This window comes from Galleria mellonella, unplaced genomic scaffold, assembly GCF_026898425.1.
Source record: "Galleria mellonella isolate WM207_F2 unplaced genomic scaffold, CSIRO_AGI_GalMel_v1 utg103, whole genome shotgun sequence".
NCBI lineage: Eukaryota > Metazoa > Arthropoda > Insecta > Lepidoptera > Pyralidae > Galleria > Galleria mellonella.
Genome location: NW_026441966.1, coordinates 2,121,566 through 2,144,591, shown reverse-complemented (window position 1 = coordinate 2,144,591; position 23,026 = coordinate 2,121,566). Strand labels below are relative to the sequence as shown.

Genomic DNA, 23,026 nt, shown 5'->3' with positions numbered 1-23,026 from the left:
ACGGAACGAATGAAATTGAATTGAATGTCGAAATTTTAAATGTATCGAATGAATGAAAACACTCTACATGCCAAAGATAAAGGATAGTTTTTAGAATGAGAGAGAAACGGTTTATCTTAGATTAATGATATAAATAATAATTAAAAATTCGTTAAACTTTTATTTAATAAAATCAAATATATGATAATTTAATTAATTTGTAATTAATGTGACATTTTAAAGCAGTGTATTGACATCCGTAGGATTTACGTACTCTATTTAATGTATTAAATAATCAAGTTATCTTTTATTATTAAACATGATAAGTGACTAATCTAATATCACTAAATACAATGTAAACAGCCCTTCAGTTGTTAGTCGACGGATTGTCAATACAAAAAAAATACCAATCATTGGACGTGAATTTTAATCAGTCATCCTGTAAACCAATCACGTAATAAGAATTCAATACACAAAATTTAATAGAAAACAAACTTTTTCCGTCAATTCGTGTTATAGAAAATTGAAAACAAAAAATTGTAAATGAAAAAATTTATTCGTATTAATGTCGAAAAATACTAAAAATAGTTTTAAATAAACGAAAAATAGATTTATTTAAAATGTTGGTATAAACCTAGGTACGTAAATTTTATTATTTTGTAATTCCTACATTTTTCATTTCCGTTTGCTTGGGTTAATTAACTAATTACTTTTACCAAAATTTAGGACAAAATTTAGCGGCTGTCAGTTGTTTTACATCGTAATATATTTTTATTTATTATATTATAATGAACAAACATTTTAATTATTGTTAATGTTAATACAAATTTTCACGCGGTTCAGTCTGCAGGGATGCGCAGATTTCGATGATGCAACGAGATGATAAGGTGCATTTTATTTACAAAGATCATGCTTTATTGGTTAATACTTGGCTTGGAGACACCTTTGCTCCTTTTTGTTTCGATGTTTTAACTTTGTTGTTACTGTAGCTACACAAATCTGAACGCCAATCAACATAACCTCTTGTACCACAGTTGGAACAATGGTGTCGTTTAATAAGTCCCCAAATCAACCTCACTAGCGTTGGTTTGGACGTTTTCGATCTTGTTATTATTTTAGCATGTCATTTGTTATTCTTTATATTATTTTCCACATATTTTTTTTTTCTGTATCACTCTGTTAATAATACACTATCAATTTCTCTAGCTTGTTATGATTATTATAAGCACAAGGCTTTTATTTAGAATATGCACAGTGATTTGTGTTTATGCCTGTTATGTTTCTGTTGCAGTCACCCACTGCATGTTGTGTTTGAACTGTAGGAGTGGTACGTTGACTATATTGTTGGCATTGTCCGGCATAAGGTTCAGCTAACGACAAACGTGCGTCTTTCCTTCCCGTATGGCTGCATATGTTAACCGTACCATGTCAATGATGGCTGGCGACGGGCCCCACAATGTTGCTACGCTCAATGGCGCCGTCCGTGTCAACATGCCCAATGTGGACTCTCCTCTGCAGATATTTGTGAGGGCCAAAAAGAAGATCAATGATATATTTGTTGAGATTGATGACTATGTTAAAGATGCAGTCACATTCATGCATGGTAAGTGATGTGTTTTTAAAGTAAAAAGATTAATTAATTGAAACATAAGATATAGATAAGTAACACAAGATAGTGAATATAGTTCTGAATCACATCAAAACTGTATCTATTCATTTTAATAATAAACAACATTATTATGGTAATGTTAACAGATCTAATTAATCTGTGAAATGATAGAAGTAACTTCTTTGCATTTCCTTTAGTTGCATTGATTTTAAATAGTTCTCCTTTGACAAGATGTACTCTACCACACAAATGGGACATTGTGACATTATATTCAATGATTTTAGAATTTGTATTTTTTTTTTATATTTTAATTTATTTTTAAATTTATTTTCTGAGGTTGAAAATACAATGGATCATTTATTAGGACCTTGGATTAGGCTACCATTTAGATATAGCGATAACTCGTTAAGTCCCTTGAATTTAAAGTATTCTTTAGTATGAAATTTTAATGGCTGTAGGGACTTTAGATGTAATATCAAATTTAGGTGTACTGACTGTTTATAATGAACCATTTATATCAAATTCTTAAAAATCCTATGCAGATATTAGAACTAGAGTTGGCCACCAAAGACTCTAAAGAGCTTCCTTATCTTTTGTTTACATCAACATAGATGGTCAGTAACTATGGTGACCTTTACTTCTTGTTTATAGATACATATTAGCTAGGTAGGTGTAGGTCAGTGTGTATGGTTCGGAATTAAATGTATGCTTCAGTTACAAAAGTGATATTTTGCATAGCAACTGTGTTTACTAAACTTTTGAATATGTATGATTCCTATATGTCTTTGCCTGTAACAACTTTCAGATATAATGAAGAAATTACAGTAGTCCCTTCATCATAGTTATAGTCGAAGTCCACTGTAACATTACAGAAATGAAATACATGATTATTATTTAAACTATAAACTAACATTGTGCCATTGCATGCATTGATACTTAAATATTGGTTTTTGTTAATAGATTTTATCTTTATCTTGACACCTTTATCTTATGTGTAGGTATACAGATCTCAGTACCAATGGCCTTTTGTTATACCAAACAAGATGCTGACATTTCTTTGTTTAAGGCCCAACATTCTCTTTGTAAAGTTTGTGTATACCATATAATTATATGAATTTTATTATGACCTGGTTTAAATATGTGTTAGGCTTAGTTTCAAGGTCTTATCTGATTTGAAATAATGAGAAGATAGAGTCATAAATAGGGGGAGGTTCATATTCAACAGTGGATGGTTGATGGCTGATATGATGATGAAGGTCATAAATAGATCTTCTCTTTAAAATTTACTATTTTTATTATTTTTATAAATGTATTTATTATAAAATCAACAATCAACAATGAGTTTGTAAATATAAACATATGGATATATTAATATACATTTTCTTATGAGTGGTTAAAACATGATTATAAATTTTCATGTAACTTTATTTCATTATCTTTAGATAAAACCTTTGGAACTGTTACTGATGTCACTATCAAAGTATGGAGTTGTTTACATAATAAACATATTATTGCTTAGGCGTGTGCTGTAGAAAGTAGTTAGACCACATAAGCAAATTGTCTCATTTGTTATCACGTTTATAAATAAACATGTAATAAATGTACTACTAAGAAAATTATGAATATCAATGAAAAGGGCATAAGTCATTTATTTAAAAAACAAAGTACATTGTGCTTACAATTATGTATAATCTTAAAGAAAAGCATTAAATTGAATAACAATAATAAATATATTTTTCAATTAATAATATATATATATATCAAATTTACATTGTTTTTTCATTACACATATAAATGGATTCTTTTTATTAATTAGCTTTGAAATATGTTTTTTATTACTATCAGCTTCCAGTCAATAGTGTTTGATATGTTAACATTATCAATCAATTACATAAAATAATTATACCTTGTGTTTACTTATATAACATAGATATCATGTAAATTACGTAGCAGTGTTTGTAATCAAGTATTATGCATAATCTAAACATCTGTGGATATTCATTATTTACGTAAATATATACATGAAAGTTAGCGTCTTTGGTAGTTTTTATTTGAAAGAGTATATAGAGCAGTGATCGCGATCGACTGGTCAATCGCGACTATTAGTCCAGTCGATCGTAGCAAGGCAAAAAATATAATATTTTGCTTATCTAGGGAAAGATGCTCAGACGCAATGCTCACGCTAATATAAATAAGTAATTACTAAGAATATTTTTTTAAAAATCAATTTTCCTCTTAATAAAATAAAAAATACTATAATACCACATAATTGTGTACTGAACTATGTACTGAAGGATGTACAAGATTTTGTTAGTAAACAGTAAAACTTGGGTCTAGTCAAGTCTGCCATTCCTATTATAGTAGGTTTCAGGTATAACGACGATGAAGATCACTGTAATTTCTTTACAGTAATATACATCTATCCCCCGATTTACACGGTACTTGTTTTACACGTTTTCGCTTTTACACGGTTTTCCAAATAAGTTTTTTTTTGTTTTTATCGCACTCTACTAAATGCTAAAATCGAAATTTTGGATCGTTTAATGTATTGTAATTAAATAAAAAACAGTGTTTATTTATTTATTTATTTACACTTTATTGCACCAAGTAAAAAGAGAAATAACAAATACAGTAAATATTAATGAGAAGTGATACAAAAGGCGGCCTTATCGCTAAGCAATCTCTTCCAGACAACCTTTGGGTAGAGGACATTGAGAAAAAGACAAAGAGTAGGTGGCGCACTATTATATAAATATTATCATATACAAACATATATAGATACATACATACATATATACACATACATATATAATATATACACAATTAAATATATACATAACATACATACATACATACACATACATATATAATATATACACAATTAAATATTCCAGTGTATTCATCCAGTCCAGTGTGTCCATATATTAACAGTGTTTCCGTAATATATTACATATTTTAACCTGTCAATGCATTTATTTTTATTTCTGTGTACACCTAAAAATATTGAAAAAAATTACAACTGTTAAATAGCAAAATTATGCATTTTCTGCAAGCTTTTCGATTTACACGGTTTTAACTTGAAAATTTTTAATTTTCGATTTACACGTTTTTCTCAGGAACATATCTACCGTGTAAATCGGGGGATAGGTGTATTCAGAAGTTGTTACAGGTAAAAGGGTCTGCGAGCCATACTTCAAAAGTTTATTCAAAATTTTACCATAATTTTATTCAGAAATGTTCACGTTTCGTTCACCTACCTACCTAGCTAATACGTAAACAAAAGGTAAAAGTTACCGTAGTTGCTGACCATTTGTGTGGATGTAAACAAAAAATAAGAAAGCTCTTTGTTTAGATTCCAGTCGCAAAATCATGGCATTTCTAAGAATTTGTTACAAAGGATTCTTTGAAAATAGTATAAAAAAAAATAAAAAAAAAAAAACATCCGAACTTGGTGTTACATCCAAAGTCGCTAACCACTTGAATTGTGTCCTTAAGTATGCTTTAAATTTAAGGCACTTAGAAACATTGCTATAGCTAAATGGTCCTTACAAGGTCGTAATAAATGAAATGCACTGTTTTTTTTTGCAGTATATATTTACATATTTATATTATTATTTAATTCTATATTGTAATGTATTATATTAATTATTTTTTTAAGCATATTTTTATTAAAACAAATAGTCCAAAGTAAACCTAGACATTTTATTTAACAATTGGGTTTATATTGCATATCATATTTCATAATATACCAGCCATTAAATTTTTTTAAACATCTTAGAATGGCAAACAAGCTGACGGCTCACCTGATGGAAAGTGGTAACCGTCGCCTATAGACATGAGCAGTACCATGGACATAACAGAGTATATTGTATAGACATGTATAGAACAGTACCATTTAATGGAGGGTTTTTTTTTTTTTTAATTAAACCTTTCGAATCAAACTTGGCGTGAATTTACTGGGTACAGAGGAATAACACCTGAGTCCTCAGGAATGGCAACGCATGGGGGGTATCATGGGCGAAACAGTAAACTCTGTTATGTTCATGGTACTGCTCATGTCTATAGGCGACGGTTACCATTTTCCATCAGGTGGGCCGTCAGCTTGTTTGCCATTCTAAGTTATATGAAAAAAAAAAAAACTAAAATCAATATTTATATTATAATTGTGTATATCTAAATTGTTTTTTTTTTTTTACTTGGCATATTTAGTAAAAAATCTTGGCATGCTTATAAAAGTGCTGACAATCTCCAGATTCTTGGCATGTCTTTTTAATGAAATTAGTATTTTAAAAATAAAACGGTCAAACGTGTTGATTACGTCATTGTCGATAATATATGTAATAACATAAGACCTTTTTATTCTAACAACTTGTCCCTTTTGTTTATTGTTCTATTGATAAAAACGCTTGCCAAAATTTTTACTAAATATCCCAGATAAACAAGTAACTAGGCTAATAAGCTTGTTTTTTAGCTGTAACTAGTATCATATCTGTCATATCAGTATTTTTTTTTGATGGGTGAAAATGGTATGGTAACCCCGCCTGCGCTAACGGGATACGCTGGCGGAGCACCAGTGAAGGGTGATAGATGAGAATGAAAACAGGCCAGTTAGCCCATCATGATGAATTTATCAGGAATTAACCATGATAGTTTCCAGGGAGAACCGTAAGGACGTCGACCTGGTTGGGTATATTGCTAGCAATAGGATTCTCAGTCTCCATTACTAACAATCCCTTTCCCCCCTGTCATATCAGTATTAGTTGTATCCCGCGGCGTCACCTGTGGTCGTATCGTGATGTATAAACTATAACGTTCCTCAAGAAATGAGCCATTAAGTGGTTCAAAAATTTTTGAAATCCTATTGCTAGTTCCAGACATTAGCATGTTCAACAAACAAACTCTTTTGCTTTATATATTAGTATAGATATAATTTTACTGTCTGGTCCCGGCATAAAATAGGCTGCCCCTTCCTTCCCCGTGGGTGTCGTAAGAGGTGACTAAGGGACGGCGAGGGATGGGCAGCAGCGTCCCTCTTAAAACAACTCCAAAGCCTAATTGCTGTTGCCGACCCTGCTAAGCGGGACAGCTACTGGCAATCCCCCCGCCCTAAGGGGGAAACTTATGTTCATCAGTGGACAGTTAATTATTATAGTTATTATTTTATTGTTATTTTTATTTTAATAATAAGTTCACAAGAATATAATATGCAAAAAATAGACTTTTAATTTTTATTTTATTTATTAATTACTATTAGTGATATATGTGTCTTTTTATATATAATATATGTTTTTTATATATATTTTATTAATTCAGGAAGTGCACTATTAAAGGTGGTTTTATCGCTATAAACAATCTCTTACAGCTATATCGGGTGACAAAGGCATCGCAACTCCACAAGATGTCGCCAATGTGGAGGCGTACATCAGCAAAGTTCAGGCTATACGGGAAGTACTCAAACGGGATCACATGAAGGTTGCATTTTTCGGCAGGTTAATATTTATTTCTCTGTTACTATCTAATTAATACATTATTTTGATTTTTTTTATTGACTGCTTCAAGTAAAAAATAATAATTACGACATATTTATGATTTTTAATGCAAGTTGTTGGCGGCGTTGTTTTAATGGGTGAGGATAGAATGGTAAATACGATGGCGGGCCATCAGTGAAAGATGATAGATAGGTGAGGATGAAAGTAGATAAGTTAGTCTATGGTGACGAATTCAAGAATTAACCATGATAGTTTCCAGGGGAAATCGTGTGGAGATTGACATGATAGGGTATATTGTTAGCAATGGGGGTGTTAGACCCCATTACTAATATTCCCTTTTCCCCCTGTTGGCGGCATTTGTCGACAGTTGCTGTTGTGGCGAACGTAACACTTGAAATGCTTTGCACTTTGTTTTGCACTTTAAACATTATGATGCTGAGCGTATCAGAAAGAAAGAAATATTTTTATTCAAGTGAACTTAGATTTAAGGATTTTTGAATTGTCCTTTTTTCATTACCGCCCATTCGGAACGCAATTTCAGCCATGAATGGGCAAGAAACTCAACTCAACTATACAAATAATGAATTTGTGTGAACACAAATTACTATACAGTATCAGCGGGTTTACTATGAAATGAAATTCCGAAATTTCGGACTCAAATTCGTGTTTTTGTTTATATCAAAATTGGACCTATTAATGGAGTTTAACATTTCGTACATCATACATCCTATCATAAAAGTCCAAAGGAACGATATTTTAACATTTTTAATATTTCCAAACGGCACGTACTATGTGATTTTAACATCAAATTTGTGTTTCGTTTGGCTCCGAAATTTCGGAAAACATTTCATGGTAGGCCCTCATATCATAAACCAGTTAGACAGAGGAAGTCCATCACGTGTACTTGGATTAATTAACTTACATATAGAAGAAAGAAAGAAAGAAAACATTTATTGACAACAACAAAAAGTTACATAAATTATGAATTAAAAAAAAAACTTTACATATATTATTGCCAACGTGGTCACCACTCAGTATGTGCTGCAGCAATTTAATTGCTACAGCGCTGATATTCTGTGGTGCCCATACGTGACATTACGAACGGCGACAGCAAACATACATACGTTATGTATGTTTATAATAATATATAAACATATATATTAATATAAACATACATATATATGTTATAATTGATTGTTAAATAAAAAAATTGATTATATTGTGATCAAGGAGGATGAATATAAATTATTCAGCATTTATAACATTTAAAAAAATACTTAATTCAGATATTCCCTTCTAATAAATTGTTCGCCTTTTACTTAAAAACAAATCTTTTGACTTAAAAATTAGTTGTAATGCAATTTCATAAGTATATTCTAAGTGTAGAGTCTGACTTTTAAATGCCACTTAGAGTGCCACTTTACCAGAGGGAGACTTTGTACAAAAGTCGATTGCTTGGGTACCTCTGTCCCATTCGTGTTTCAACCGTGAAGCAGTTGTGTTTGCATAGTTGTGTTTCGGTTTGAAGGGTGGGATATGGCGTGAATTTACTGGGTACAGAGGAATAACACCTGAGTCCTCAGGGATGACAACGCATGGGGGGTATCATGGGCGAAACAGTATACTCTCTTATGTCCATGGTACTGCTCATGTCTATAGGCGACGGTTACCATTTTCCATCAGGTGGGCCGTCAGCTTGTTTGCCATTCTATGTTGTATATAAAAAAAAAAAAAAGATACACAACGATGGTTTTTGAGTAGAAAAAAATGAGTTTATTTGCATTAAATTTGTATTAAAGTTGTTTTATTTTATTTATTATTTATAGGACAAGCAATGGTAAAAGCACAGTTATAAATGCCATGTTACACGACAAGATTTTACCGAGCGGTATCGGGCACACGACCAATTGCTTCCTCCAAGTGGAGGGCTCCGATACAGACGAAGCATTCCTTCGCACAGATGGATCAGAGGAGAAACTCAATGTCCAGGTAGATATAGGACATACTTGACTAGTGACCTTTGAGTTAGAGTGACAAACAAGCTGACGGCCCACCTGATGGAAAGTGGTAACCGTCGCCTATAGACATGAGCAGTACCATGGGTATAACAGAGTATACTGTTTCGCCCATGATACCCTCCTGTGTGTTTGTGGAAATCATTTATTTATTGTTTACTAGCTTTTACCTGCGGCTTGGTCGGCGTGACCGGAATATAAAGTAGCCTATAACCTTTACCAACCCATAATATAGTACATGTGTGTATATTTAAATTTCTAACTCACAAACAGTGCTCCTAGGTCTAGATCTAGCAGAAGATACATTTGTCATATAGATGCGAGACAATCTCCATGGCGGCGCAATGGTAGACACATTGCTTTGCGTGTCATAATAAGGTCCATGGTTCAATTCTTGGTCGGGTTAATTTTGTTATGCCCCAGATGTTTATTGTCAAGTTTCTCATAACACTATTAAACCCTTTGCATGATTTTTTTTTTATTGATGAAATAAATCAAGGTGACATAATTCATGTTCATAATTAAAGGAAAAATGATTAAAAAAATAAATTTTCCAGCTATGGTTTTTTTTCTGCAATAGACATTAAAAAGGTATCCAGACACGATCAATTTAAAGTGAACTTGTTTTATATAATTTTTGGGCATTCAATGTTATGATGGAAATTTCCACCATTATGCAAAAAAGGGTTAAAGGCCGGCAGCATACCTCCGATGCCTCTAGTGTTGCGGGTGATCATGTGTCGCGGTGGTCACTTACCATTAGGTGAGCCGCACGCTCGTTTGCCTCTTGTGTTATAAAAAAAAAACAGGTAAATTTGTACGAAAATCAGGCGATTAGAATGATTGAATGGCACTTGTAATCTAAATTGTGAATGATTGCAGTCAGTGAGTCAGCTGGGGCACGCGCTGTGCGCGTCGCGGCTGCAGGAGTGCTCGCTGGTGCACGTGTACTGGCCGCGCGAGCTGTGCGCCCTCTTGCGGGACGACGTCGTACTAGTGGACAGCCCCGGCGTCGACGTCACGCCCAACCTTGACACCTGGATCGACCAGTACTGCCTCGACGCGGACGTGTTCGTGCTAGTCGCGAACGCCGAGTCCACGCTCATGGTTACGGTACGTTCGAGTGTCTGTATTAGTGTTGTGAGCCACAAACAGCCCTCTATGTCGAGGCTGTTTTGACGCCAAAGAAACGGCTGCATACCTAATCCTGGAATGTGAAGCTGTGGCCCCTCAACATTTAGACATCCTTGGAATGGTGTAGTTGCTCCGTGATCACTGTGAAGATTCTAGAAAGCTTATGTGTTTCTGAATGTAGCTGAGCTGGCTGTACTAGCCACAACTCGACACACAATGGCCCAAATGAGAGGCTAACCGCGGAAAAGAGAGTCCAATTTTCATTACATAGTGTGTCTGAGATTCACCGGGATGTACACTAAGTATTTATTTGATACCACCGCATGGTCTCGGTATAAAATGGGCTACCCCTTTCTTTCTTGTGGGTGTCGTGAGAGGCGACTAAGGGAACTTTATGGTCGAAATGGGTAGCAACATCCCTCTTTAAGCATCACCAAAGTTTAACTTCGGTCTAACTATCGTAACCTCCTAGCCGACGTTTATAAAATAACTATTTTATAAACGTCAGCTTTCGACATATAAAAAAATATGAAAAAAAATAGTTATATAACTATATTTTTTTATAATTTTTTTCCTATAATTTTTTTATATAGAGAAATAATTATTTCAGCTATATATTGAGTTTTTTTTTTTTTAATATTGCACGACATGTAACCACACCATATTGAGTGAACTCAAAGACAACCTTGTCTATGACTATAGCCAATCAAAAAGAGAATGTTTTACTGTTAACAGCTGGTCGTTTATATTAAAAGTATTTTAATGTACTTTTAGTTTCATCGTGTTTGGAATGAATGTAGAATTTGTATATTTTCTGTGACACCTTTAATATTTTGTCTATGTTAATAGGTCCTTTAACCATCGATATATAGTGAATAGTATAGACAAAATTTTATGTTTTTTGTAAAACCAAGTTTTAATTGCGACGGTTATGAGACCATCATGTGATCAATTGGAAAAAACATGAGACATTAATATCAGGTTTTCTTTTTCCAGGAGAAAAATTTCTTTCACAAAGTATCGACAAAAATATCGCAACCAAATATTTTCATATTGAACAACAGATGGGACGCGTCGGCATCCGAGCCAGAATATTTAGAACAGGTTTGTATGTATAAATGATATCGAAATTATACAAGTACATACACATGTACTCATACACATTTACAATTACTCACACACACAGACACATGCATACACATATAACCAAATATGCAAATGTTGATTTAAAAAAATGTAATGAAAATATTTTAATTTTTTTTTGTTCAAAACTCCTTACCACTTTCCATCAGGTTGGCTGTTAGCTAATTTGTTATTATAAACATGATATAAAAAGACCTGCTAAGTCACTGTAGCCCGCTAACATGTACATCATTTTCCTACCTGTCTATCTCGCATACATAGCATACATTACGTTTTTCTCATTGTCCAATCTTTATATTTTTATTCAAGATTTGAATATCTACATTCCAGACACTTCACAAAAGAGAGTATACTTTATGTATTAGATTCACCAATTAATATATTTAAATATAAACTAAAACAATTCTTAACCGATAAATACTATTACAATATATATTATGAATACATATATAAATGATAAAATTTGAACGAAATTAATATTTATTTATACTTATTAACATTATTTCATTATGATACTGTTTTTTAACTCTTGCCTGACATGTTTTTAGATGCATTTAAAAAATAATGATTTGCAATTGTATATATATATATATATATATATATATATATATATATATATATATATATATATATATATATATATATATATATATATATATATATAACGACGATTAGTGTAACAACTTGTTAGCAAGGGAGGACTTATCTCTGAAAGAGATCTCTTCCAGCCAACTCGGTGTTGTTAGAGAGAAAATAATTTAATTTGGGTAATCCAATGCAGGAAAGGTACCAGTGAAAATAATGTAAAATGTATAAAATTATATGTATAGTTTTGAGCTATCTGTGTATATCTACCTATTTTTGTATGCCGTGTAGGCTAAATATGTCGAAGAAAATTATATTGTATGTGTCTGCATTAATTTATAGCCATGTTTCACAAACGAAAATCTCGAATGTTTATTTCAGGTGCGCACGCAGCACGCCAACCGCTGCGTGGACTTCCTGGCGAGCGAGCTGCGCGTGTGCACGCCCAAGGAGGCGGAGGATCGCATCTTCTTCATCTCCGCCAAGGAGGCGTTGTTGACGCGCATGCGCGAAAGGGAGAAGCCCGTCTCCTGTGAGTTACTATTTTACATTACACTAGCTGACCCGCGGACGTTGGTTTGCCTGCTATCGCCACCTATCAGATCTATTTTTTCTTATAGTAATAAAACCTGCCCTATTATATCTCAAATTGGAGTAACCAGAGGGAGACTTTGTACAAAAGTCAATTGCTTGGGTACCTCTATCCCATTTGTGTTTCTACCGTGAAGCAGTTGTATTTGCATGGCTGTGTTTCGGTTTGAAGGGTGGGATATGGCGTGAATTTACAGGGTACAGAGGAATAACACCTGAGTCCTCAGGAATGGCAACGCATGGGGGGTATCATGGGCGAAACAGTATACTCTGTTATGTCCATGCTACTGCTCATGTCTATAGGCGACGGTTACCACTTTCCATCAGGTGGGCCGTCAGTTTGTTTGCCATTCTAAGTTGTATAGAAAAAAAAGTAAATGATCACTTTACAAAATTTGATTAAAATCTGTTGTGCTCTTTTGGAGATTAGCATTAACAAACATCGTATCTTAATGTAATAGCCTGACTCATGATTAAGGGTTATGAATTCTCAAAACTACGCACGCAATGCCAACCCTGAAGAAACCTCTTTACATCTTTTTTAAAGAACACTACACTATAGTCTCTTGGAAAACCTCGATAGGAAGCTCATTGCATAACTTCAGCATTCGTGAGAGATTCTCTGAAACCGCGTTATACCCGACCATCTAGGCTCTAACATAATTATTTATGATATGGCATTTTGTGTGTAACAGCGCCGATCATGGCGGAGGGCCACCAGGTGCGGTACTTCGAGTTCGTGGACTTCGAGCGCAAGTTCGAGGAGTGCATCAGCAAGTCGGCTGTGCGTACCAAGTTCGCGCAGCACTCGCGCCGTGGCAAGAACATCGCCGGTGACGTCATGGCCGCCCTCGAACTGGTACGCGAAGATATGTCCAATATGGCTTCCGTTGGCTGAAGATTGAATCCGATACAAGATTTTTTTTTACTAGTTTTGTTTTATGTGTGAATTGAAAGACTGCATTTAATAGCATTAGTTACATATTTTTAAGGCTGTGTGGTCCCACCATAGAATAGACCACTCCTTCCTATCTCGTGGGTGTGATAAGAGGCGACTAAGGAAAGGCGAGGTATGGGCAACAGCGTTCCTCTTAAAACATCTCTAAAGCCTAACTGCGGTTGCCAGTCCAGCCGCCAAGCATGGCAACTACTGGGAAAACCCCCAAGGGGTAGGCTTATGTTTAGAATTGGAAAATTAAAGGCTGATATAATAATACATTTAATAGGTGTACAACAACGCTACGGAGCAGAAAACTGCAAAAGTGGAGAAGCAGCGCATCCTACACGAACAGCTGTCTGCGGTGGAGGAGCAGCTCACCACAATCACGCGCCAGATGAAGGACAAGATCAACCGCATGGTCGAGAGCGTCGAGCACAAGGTATAGACAAGCAATTTATCGATAGTCAACGCCTTACTGTCCTGACCCACTGAAACTGCGCAGAGATGTTGCATCTCTGTGCATCTTCTACCGAATTTATCATGGGGAGTGTTCTGAGGAATTGTTCGGATTGATACCTGCTGCTGATTTTCACCACCGTACAACCCGCCACAAACTAAAGTTTCATCCCAATCATCTGGACGAGTGGCGGTCTTCCACCGTGCGTTTTTCGAGGCACTTTCTTCCACGCACAACTGTTCTTTGGAATCAACTTCCAGTAGCAGTATTTCCGAACCGATACGACAACATAACCTTCAAGAAAAGAGCATATTCCTTTTTAAAAGGCCGGCAGCACACCTGCAATGCTGTTGGTGTTGCGGGTGACCGTGGGCGGCGGTAGTCACTTACCATCAGGTGAGCCGCATGCTCGTTTGCCCCCTGTGTTGTAAAAAAAAAAAACTACGTCAGTTTCCTAGAAGGACTATATGTCAACATGGTATAACGCCAGAAGTGGATTGTACGGTTGGATTTATCAAGTATTGCTTTATTTTTCCTCTATGCAATAATGCACCGCCTACGTATTTCTCTGTTCGCCCAATGGTCGACTGGTAGAGAACACCGTCCGGTGTTAAGTCCGCCATATGTACATAGAATTTTACTGTGCATTAATGTTTAAATAAATAAATCACCATACACAGGCAAAATCCGCGAGAAATACAGAAAAATGGTGGAAATTTACAGACAGATACACGATGAGTTTAATAAACGGTCGAAACGGTGGAAAGTAATAAGATGACTGCCTCATTTCTAAATATTTCATTCATAAAAACAACCACTTGTATAACAGATTGTGTTCTGAGGAATTGTTTGAAATGATGCTTTTTATCGTCGCACCGTTAGCCATCGACAGGAAATTAATTTTCACACACTTGAACCTATATAACGTACAGTGTGGTCTCAAAGGAATTTTCTTCCGTGAACGCTCAGGCTGTAGAATCAGGGGGTCTACTATGAAATGAAATTCCAAATTTTCGAGCTCAATTTCGTGTTTTTGTTCGTACCGAAATCGACCCTGTAAATGGAGCTTAACATTTTGTTTGTCATAAATCCTACCATAAAAGTTCAAAGGAACGATATTTTAGCATTTTTAATATTTTTAAATGGTACCTATCATATTAGTTGCTACTTATGGGATTATAGTGCAGTAGTTTTCCATCTTGCTTTCTGCACCGCAGTTCAAAGACCGATATTTCACCCTCTGATCGCTGACTAGAAGCCTGGGATAGAGCTGGCTGGAGGAAGATGCATGAATTAGTTGCACCGACAAGAGGAAACTCTTAAATGAAAAAAAAAAACCTATCATATAAGCATCAAATTTTTGTTTCGTTCGGATCCGAAATTTCGGAAAACATTTCATGGTAGTCCCTCTGCCCTCTGTCGAGGTGTTCCCTAGAGACTACAGTATGGGGTTTTTCGAAAAGGCTATGCTAAGGTATGTCGCGTAGCCAGCGTGGATAAGGTAGAGCGCGTCCGTGTGCAGGTGTCGCTGACGCTGAGCCAGGAGATCCGGCGGCTGTCGGCGCTGGTGGGCGAGTTCGAGGCGCCGTTCCGCAGCGAGCGCGCGGCGCTGGAGCAGTACAAGCGCGCGCTGCACCGCCACGTGGAGGCCGGGCTCGGCGAGCGCCTCAAGCTGCGCCTCTCCACCGACATCGGCCACGAGATGGACCTCGCGCAGCGCGACATGGCCGGTACTGCATACATACACCGCATCACTACCAGACTGCTAGGAGACTTTGTGCAAACGTCAATCGCTTGGGTACCTCTGTCCCATTCGTGTTTCAGAGTGATGTATCTCTACATGTTTTGTATTGCAGTTACAGAATTAATGGTTGAAAAGCCGGCCTTATATGAACCACAGTGAGGTTTATATTTCATAACTTGTCGATTCCAATAGTCACCTCATTCTGAAGCCAGAGGGAGACTTTGTACAAAAGTTGATTGCTCGGGTACCTCTGTCCCATTCGTGACACATGACTGTGTTACGGTTTGAAGGGTGAGATATGGCGTGAATTTACTGGGTAACACCTGAGTCCTCAGGAATGGCAACGCATGGAAGGTATCATGGGCGAAACAGTATACTCTGTTATGTCCATGGTACTACTCATGTCTATAGGCGACGGTTATCGCTTTCCATCAGGTGGACCGTCAGCTTGTTTGCCATTCTAAGTTGTATAAAAAAAAATCATTTATTGCACGAATATGGGTATTACAACATACATTAGATGAACATTTTTCATACAATTTTACATGATAAATAGTTATGAGTCCGATTCCTTTATAATTGAAAAAAATTCTGTGTCTTTTTAATACGTAAACACTCATTTTATTTATTAAATAATATATTGATAAAAAAAATGAGGCAACTAATTTGACAATTAGCTGATAAAAAGTTGGCCTGTTTTTGAGGCTTAATGCTCTATCTATGTAATCTAAGCCTACACTGTTGTTGTCTATGATAACGCTGCCTTTTTAATATGTTTTCGTTATTTAAATGATACTTAATTTTGTTATATGTCCTTCCATTTATATTGTGTTTTTATTTTCTATCTTTAACACCTACACAGAGGATATGAGGGTTTTTTTTTTTAATAATAATAATAATTTATTTACAAAATATTGGTGATTGCCAGTAGCAGCTCTTAAGTTATTGTTAAGTAATTGTTCAGCAATATTTACCATTTCAGTGTGTAAATGTTTTTTTTTTTTATAATATCCAAAATATTTCTTCTAGAACTCTAGTGTTCTTACATTTATGCGTACACAATCATTTGCTAGAATTATCTCGATGTTTGGATTAGGAGCAATACGAGCCAAAATTCGAATATCCGAAATAGAAGAAAAAGTTAATAAATAATTCTTTCCTTTAAAAAAAACGATGGTAGTACCAGTTGAACTCTACCAACGGACTCTACTCAATCCTACAGAGCGCATGTACAGCATCCTGCCGCAACACAAGCGCGCGGCGGCCGCCGCCTGCATCGTGCCGCACCAGCAGCCCTTCGAGGTGCTCTACCGGCTCAACTGCGACAACCTGTGCGCAGACTTCCAGGAGGACCTCCGCTTCCGCTTCTCGTACGGGATCACGGCACTCATACAACGCTTCAACGGGAAGAACACGAACAAGATCGCACTCAAGAACCCACCGCAGTATACGCAGGTGAGGACCACGCCCCTAAAATTCAAGATATTATAAATAATTCTCTTATAAATAGAAGATCCATATCTGATTTTATTACTCTCTATAAAATAATAAATTATAAATGGGACAGTAGCACATTGTTGAGCCTTGTTTCATTTCGTACGGGTAAAAAAGGATTCAAAAATTATTTTACATCCCGATTTGTAATAATAATGTATCGTATCACAATCCAATTATCCGCATGTGCAGAAAATATAACAATGTATGCAAGGATATTTTTCAACAATCCTTGCAATGTTACATTAAGGCTGCCAATTTGTTACTTTAAATTTATAGCCGTCATTCTTTTAATGTATATAATATCGAATGTTATGCAGAGCAGTTGTTGGAGTGCAAATTTAATGCCGTTTTGTGTAATATTTATTTTATTAATGTATTGTAATCTGTTGCTTTGCTATAAATAAATAAATAAATATATGGACTCAAATAATCTGCTTGCCTCCACAAGACAGAGAGAACCGATCGCCAAAGGTCTCTAACCTTACAGAGATCTCTGGCTTCATGTATTTTCATAACTCGTTTCTTGTATGCATGTTGGTTTTAAAGATTACAGGATGTAAACAAATTGTCCAAAACTAAACCAGCTGATTCAAATGAATGGTCTGAATCAGATGGCAGATTACTTTCCCACCGGGAATGCGCCACAGCCACATTATTAACGATTCTTAGTTTTAAAACGCCGCGCAATGTATTTGAAATTTTATAATCCACACGACGCGTGATACGTAGGTATAGCGTGGTCAGTGGTGCTTCTTCGTAGGTAGTTTTCGTACGCTTGGAGCGTTGACCTTACATAGCTGATTTCACGCGTCGCGGTAAGACTTTAATACATTGCTGTTTTTGGGTATTTCATAGTATTTAACTGTAAATTATGATTTCTTTATTTACATTACATGATTTTTACAGAAAAAAATTTTGATTCTGTAAAGAATTTCCACTGGTTTTCAGTTTTGAATAAATGGTCTGAGTTTACTGTTTTAGTATGTCCCTTACACCCTCTCTAAGATCCACTTAATATTATTTGCTTTTTACAAATCATAAATAGAAGCATATAGAGATATTAGATGTGATTAGAGGTACAAAAGATAGTATACCTGTGACCAGCGTAAGGGAAGAGAGAGAAACTAGCATAATAATTGATCTAATGTAACGGAAAAGACTTTTGCTAAATCGATTTAACTATTGGGAGCTTAAAATGTTAATATTTTTTAATTTTCCGCCGCTAGATCCCCCCGACGGTGAAGAGCCTGCCGCCGGCGCTGGAGCCGCTGGAGTCCCGGACAACCACAACCCTGAGCGCCGTGGGTCCGTTCAGTGCCGAGGAGTGGGGGCTGGTGTCCCGCTTCGCGCTCGGCGCGCTCACCTCGCAGGGCACCATGGGCGGCCTGCTGCTCTCTGGACTTGTAAATATTTTTTTTTGTCATACGCACAATGGCCCAAAAGATGCTTAGAAAATAAAGTCCAATTTACATTACATACGTACAAGAATATAGACGATTGGGCTCAGTCTGATCCTAGTTGTCACATTTAACAACTGAAACCGATTTTTGGGTTTTGTTCTGGCTTCGGACGTAATCGAAATTGAAGACGATTGTACATACTGAAAATAAAGCAATATGGTCTGATTAATTGAAAATGGCTTCCTCCACCTATATATACTTTAAATGCTAAAGGCATTGTTCGTACGTTACCAACCCTTGTAACATGAAAATTTTCAGTCATACTATCTATTTATTATTAAATAGTTGCTGTATATAATGACTACTATATTTACTTTTCAAAATTAGAATACAGCATGCTTGCCATAGCAAAATTATAAGTAATTGTCCATATAGGCAAATGTAGCATACAGCAGTAACCAATTATTATTAATAATGCGGTTCAGTGCTCACTCGCTTGACAAATAAACAATATTTAAAAAAATAATATTTTAATGAGCAGGTGAGTGAGTTAAAAAAAAAGTAAGAGAAAGAAAAAAAAATAAATAAAAAATAAATAATATTGTAAAGTGAGTTAAATTAAAAAAAAGTGAGTAGAAAGAAAAAAATAAAAATTGAATTTAAAAAAAGAATATTTTAAAGAGCGGGTGAGTAGAGTTAAAAAAAAAGTGAGTAGAAAGAAAAAAATAAAAATTGAATTTAAAAAAAGAACACGAGGTTGCGGACCGGCTGCTCGTCCGGATTTTTGTTTGGAATGCACGAGGAGGTACCGTGTCAATGAACGAATGGACGTGCGCAGCTGCTGAAGACGGTGGGGTGGCGCGTGGTGGCGGCGCTGGGCGCGCTGTACGGCGCGCTGTACGCGTACGAGCGCTGCACGTGGACGGCGCGCGCGCAGGAGCGCGTCTTCAAGCAGCAGTACGTCGCGCACGCCGGCAAGAAGCTGCGCCTCATCGTCGACCTCACCTCCGCCAACTGCAGCCACCAGGTCCAGCAGTGAGTGCCCCACACATCCACGTTCATACAACACACCTCTCTCTACTGTATATCAACACTCTCTATATTGTTTTTTATGATTTGATTTTTTTTTATACAACTTAGAATGGCAAACAAGCTGACGGTCCCCCTGATGGAAGGTGGTAACCGTCGCTTATAGACATGAGCAGTACCATGGACATAACAGAGTATAGTGTTTCGCCCATGATACCCCTCCATGCATTGCCATTCTTGAGGACTCGTATATTATTCCTCTGTACCCTGTAAATTTACTGCCATATCCCACCCTTCAAACCAAAACACAGTTATACAAACACAACTGCTTCACGCTAGAAACCGAATCAAATCGCGTTTGCCCGTACAAGGTCGGCACTCGAGAACCTTTCTTCCGGTTTGGTTGTCGGTTTTTCAAGCTGTATATCTAGTACGTGCAGTGCTAAATTAACAATTATTAAACTTCTCTTAATAAACAATTTCCTTACTGCACTCCTCATGCGTGGAGTGCATAGATATGAGTCCATAGACGCGTATAAATGCTGGCAACGTTTGTACAGGGAGCTGTCGACGATGTTCGCGCGCCTGTGCCAGCTGATCAACGAGGCGACGACGGAGATGGACGAGGAGCTGGGCGAGGTGCGCGAGGCGATCAAGCTGCTGGAGCACGCCTCCACGTCGGCCAAGAAGCTGCGCAACAAGGCCAACTACCTGAGCCACGAGCTCGAGCTCTTCGACGACGCCTTCCTCAAGCACAACTAGGCGGGCAACTAGCTCACACTGGTCAGTGCCATCTTCCTTGACCTCAGCTTTCTTGATAATGTGACACTATTTATTGTTGTTAAACGCATCCTCTACAAGAGTTAATGATTTCTCTTTGAATTATGAATTTGTCAATGTTACCTTTTTTTTAATGCTAAATTTCTATGTTACCTTTTGTCTTTTTCTCAATGTCCTCTACTCAAAAGTTGTCTGGATAAAATTGCTTAATGATAAGGCCGCCTTTTGAATCAGTTCTTTTTTTTTATACAACATAGAATGGCAAACAAGCTGACGGCCCACCTGATGGAAAGTGGTAATCGTCGCCTATAGACATGAGCAGTACCATGGACATAACACAGTGTACTGTTTCGCCCATGATACCCCCCCCCCCCCCATGCGTTGCCATTCTTGAGGATTCAGGTGTTATTCCTCTGTACCCAGTAAATTCACGCCATATCCCACCCTTCAAACCGAAACACACCTATGCAAACACAACTGCTTTACAGTTGAAACACGAATAGGACAGAGGTACCCAAGCAATCGACTTTTGTACAAAGTCTCCCTCTGGTCTCCTATATACTCATAAGGTTTTTTTAAATGTATACCAGTCCTATTGCTAACAATATACCCTGCCAAGTCGATTTCCATATGGCCCCCCTTGAATGATATCATCGTGCTAAATTTCAGGTGTATTCATCAACATTGTCTAACTGACCTGCCTTTTCATTCTCACCTCTTATCCCTTAAAAGTAACCATTTTACAGAATGTGGTAAAGAAACTAAGTAAACTGATGGTAATAAGTGAACTATAAACATCCCTCTGTACACTTAAATGTGGCAACATTTTAATACGAGAATTTTATTTAAGCAAGATATTTTATTCCATTATATTTTTCTATTCCAGTCAAGTTAACGAGTTGGGGGCAGCTGCAACTTTACCTTCTCCTTAGGCAGCCTCCACACCGCGCGGCCGTTGTTTACCGCCAGCGGTGGGCACGCAAACGGCGTTCAGTTCGGCCTCGAGCAGTAGATTGAAATAGCTATGTATGGGCGATTTATTTATTTATTTTAATTTATTCGTGCCAGACTCGTCACAGCCCGCTGTATACATCGCACAATAGAGAACGATCCCAATTCTGAATGTTTTAGTATTGTCGATGGAATGGTTGTGCTAATAAACTTAAATACAAAAAATTTTTTGCATCAAATCAATTTGACCTTGAACAAACTTATTACAAAATTTATGCTCAAAATAGAGTAAATAAAAACAAGTTTTAATTATATATATATATATATATATATATATATATATATATATATATATATAATTAAAATCAAGTTTTAATTATATATATATACATACATATATATATATATATATATACATATACATATATATATATATTTTTTTTTTTGTGAGAATATAAATTATTTTAAAATTTTATAATTAGTAAGACAGAATAACATCTATTTGGTGCATACCTAATAATTCTTATTTTACTTTATACTGATTTTATAAAATAACAAATGATCAACTATTGACCTACCAACTATGATCTCTATATTACTGAAATTTAATTAAAGAGATCTCTTAAAAGTTTCAATGGATCATATTTTATTTATACTATATGTTTGTTTAGATCTAATGTAAAATCAATGTTTAGATGTACACATCAATTGTTGAAACTATTCCATCGGCATTACATTTAAATATGTTATTTGTATATTGTTAGAATTGGAATCAATAATTTCTGCTAAATTTAGAATACTCTATGAATATACTTTATAATAATTTGCAATCGACAATGCGTCCCAATCGAGTTACAGCGAGAGGTAACGGTCGCGCAAAATGTATAATTTAAGTGAAACATTGAAGTGCTTTTCAATCGACTGCTTCCAAGGTATATGACATGACAATTGGGAGTTTCGTTCCCACGAAACCACACTTTAGGAAGGTAAACATGTACATTTTACTATGTCCCATGTATAGTTCAATGATATACCTCTTTATATGAATAGCGCTTTTGTTGTTGTTTTAAAGTTATTTATCGATTTTTACGTGTTAACAATGAAATCACGGAATATTTTATGCCTCGTTGAAATGTATAACATTTCATTTGTTATCTTGAAATTATTAGGTTACAATGGTTCCTTTATATTTAGACAGTTTCTATTGAAATTTTGCTTTACTCATACTAGTTTACTTCATATGTGTGATACCGAGATGTATGGACAGAAGTTTTGTCGTGTGCACGGACTTTTTGGTTATAAAGAAAAAAAAAGGTAAAAAAAACGAATACTTTTTTATTGAAGGGTCCTAAATAACAAAAAAAAAATATTTTTCTAAAAAAAAAAGTAAGGCAACATTAATTATTAACATATTGAAATAGTTTTACAACCATCAAATAAAAAGTTTTTTTTTTTTACTTTTTTTTTATACTGTTTACCTTCCGGTTGGTACGTCCCGGTGCTACCAAACGGACGTATGACGCGGATCGTCATCGAACAATTGGAAAGACTCAGGTACAATATTACATAAATTATCATTGGAATAGAATTATATATGGAAATAGATGTATATGAAATTTTGTTATTTCCAGTATTTATGGCTACGCTTAATTTTTCGGTTGGTTACCTTGGAATTAATTTATA

The 23,026-nt window shown here is 35.7% G+C and overlaps 1 protein-coding gene across 2 annotated transcripts; it reads left to right on the top strand.

Annotated features, from left to right (window-relative positions):
- Nucleotides 1-457: 457 nt before the first annotated feature.
- LOC113509518 (transmembrane GTPase Marf) lies at nucleotides 458-21,419 on the top strand. Of its 2 annotated transcripts, XM_052903045.1 has the most exons (16): nucleotides 483-617; nucleotides 823-866; nucleotides 1,271-1,582; nucleotides 6,951-7,077; nucleotides 8,904-9,066; nucleotides 9,975-10,205; nucleotides 11,223-11,330; nucleotides 12,336-12,486; nucleotides 13,241-13,404; nucleotides 13,772-13,924; nucleotides 15,465-15,672; nucleotides 16,909-17,141; nucleotides 18,410-18,586; nucleotides 19,422-19,618; nucleotides 20,173-20,395; nucleotides 21,279-21,419. In XM_052903045.1, exons 3-15 carry the CDS (start codon nucleotides 1,381-1,383, stop codon nucleotides 20,372-20,374), a joined length of 2,316 nt encoding a protein of 771 aa, XP_052759005.1. In that variant the 5' UTR covers nucleotides 483-617; nucleotides 823-866; nucleotides 1,271-1,380; the 3' UTR covers nucleotides 20,375-20,395; nucleotides 21,279-21,419. The 2 variants fall into 2 exon arrangements, with proteins under 2 accessions (XP_052759001.1, XP_052759005.1); XM_052903041.1 differs by lacking the exon at nucleotides 823-866 and having other exon boundaries at nucleotides 458-617.
- Nucleotides 21,420-23,026: the final 1,607 nt, after the last annotated feature.